Raw genomic sequence first — 1,608 nt, 5'->3', positions numbered from 1 at the left:
CTCTCTCTCTCTCTCTCTCTCTCTCTCTCTCTCTCTCTCTCTCTCCCTTTCTCTCTCTCTCTTAAGATAAAAACTATGCGTCATATTACTAATCAGCTTATTACTTCTGTTCAAATTCAAAATTTTATTTGTTTTATCAAACGTGTTTGTTTTCTTCATGAGCTATATTTCTAATGTTTACAAGTTAATTTACTGCAGCATTAAGAATATATCTGCACAGGCAAATATCTAATGAGAAATGATAATAAAATTGATATCGAATTGATGTCAATTTGACATCGATTCCATTGTCATTTCTCACAGGATAGTTGCCTGTTGTATAATGTCAACATTGTCCATTGTGCAGACTTTGCCCGTCTTGAAATTTCGTCTAGAATATTTAAGTCATCTGTTTAACAAAATGTTACATTCCGTGAAATATTTATAGGAATGTCGCCAAGACAGAATATGTTTGAAAGGTGTTCTATTTGATAATCGAAAATCTGAATCTGAAGATACAATCGTATATAGAATGCAGGAGAATACATTCGACATCGACGAAGATTTTTTCGACGCATTAACACTGTTGCATTCGACAGAGCAAGACAGTGCGGAGAAGCTTCGTCGGATGCTGGACGCCTGCATTGAAAAGAAGCACGGTCTCGAAAAGACTTTGGCTGTCAGAATGCCAAAGCGATTTTTGCAAAACGTCGACGAATTCGCTTCTTCGATTTATACTTCGAAGAGTCACAACCACGTAACACAAGGATATAATACGATAAAAACCGAGATCTGGGACGGTAATCTTGAGATCATTTCTTTTCTTGAAGCTGACGAAGCAGAGAACATTAGGAATCACCAGAAGTCTGACGTAAAAGTATTCGAGGTCGATTACGAGGGCTGTTGCGAGGACGAAGAAGACATTCCCAGGATCTCCATTCCCGACGAAGGATCCGCCGACGGGACTGTGTGCAAGGTTTTCTTCAATTAATCCGGCCACTTTATAATTCATAGCTTAGATGCAAAATCGCGAGAATATAACTGTGTGATTAATTATCTTTGAAAGTCGCTGTGTTGTTGACTTAAATGAATTGTGACATCTGGTATATAAACTCCAAGATTTGTAACGGCGCGAAACTGGGACCTCTGATTTTGCTCGAGTGCCAGGAGTGTCAAGAAGCTTATCATCCGCTGTGCCATCAACCTCCGGTCATCGACATCGATGTTTACGACCCTAGAATCGTGTGGCGATGCAGACGGTGTGTCAAAACGCCATCAGTGTCTCCTATGAAGGTTAAAAGTATGGAAAAAAGGAAGCGCGTGAGAAAAGTTCGACGAAATAACGATACATTCAAAGAGAATGCAAACATTTCGAAACTAAGAATACCTGGGAAAAGGGACGATGATTTGTTTGGAAAGAATGGTAAGATTTGAGAAGGACAAATATTGACTTTAATACTTTTCCTAAATGTCTTAATTACCTATGTAAAGTATCTTCATGTAAAGTATCTTCATGTAAAGTATTGCTATAATTTTTTCAAATTTAAATATATTGTGCAAGAAAGTAAGGTGTGTGTGTGTGTGTGTGTGTGTGTGTGTGTGTGTGTGTGTGTGTGTGTGTAGTGTAGT

At 38.3% G+C, this 1,608-nt stretch overlaps 1 protein-coding gene across 1 annotated transcript; it reads left to right on the top strand.

The window, feature by feature from the left end:
• Positions 1-511: 511 nt before the first annotated feature.
• On the top strand, positions 512-1,413 carry LOC105627370 (integrator complex subunit 12-like). The gene is made up of 2 exons (XM_012208653.1): positions 512-955; positions 1,099-1,413. The coding sequence occupies exons 1-2, from the start codon at positions 512-514 to the stop codon at positions 1,411-1,413; spliced, it is 759 nt and encodes a 252-aa protein (XP_012064043.1).
• Positions 1,414-1,608: the final 195 nt, after the last annotated feature.

This window comes from Atta cephalotes, assembly GCF_000143395.1.
Source record: "Atta cephalotes unplaced genomic scaffold scaffold00008, whole genome shotgun sequence".
Taxonomy (NCBI): domain Eukaryota; kingdom Metazoa; phylum Arthropoda; class Insecta; order Hymenoptera; family Formicidae; genus Atta; species Atta cephalotes.
This window is presented reverse-complemented; position numbering and strand designations above follow the sequence as displayed.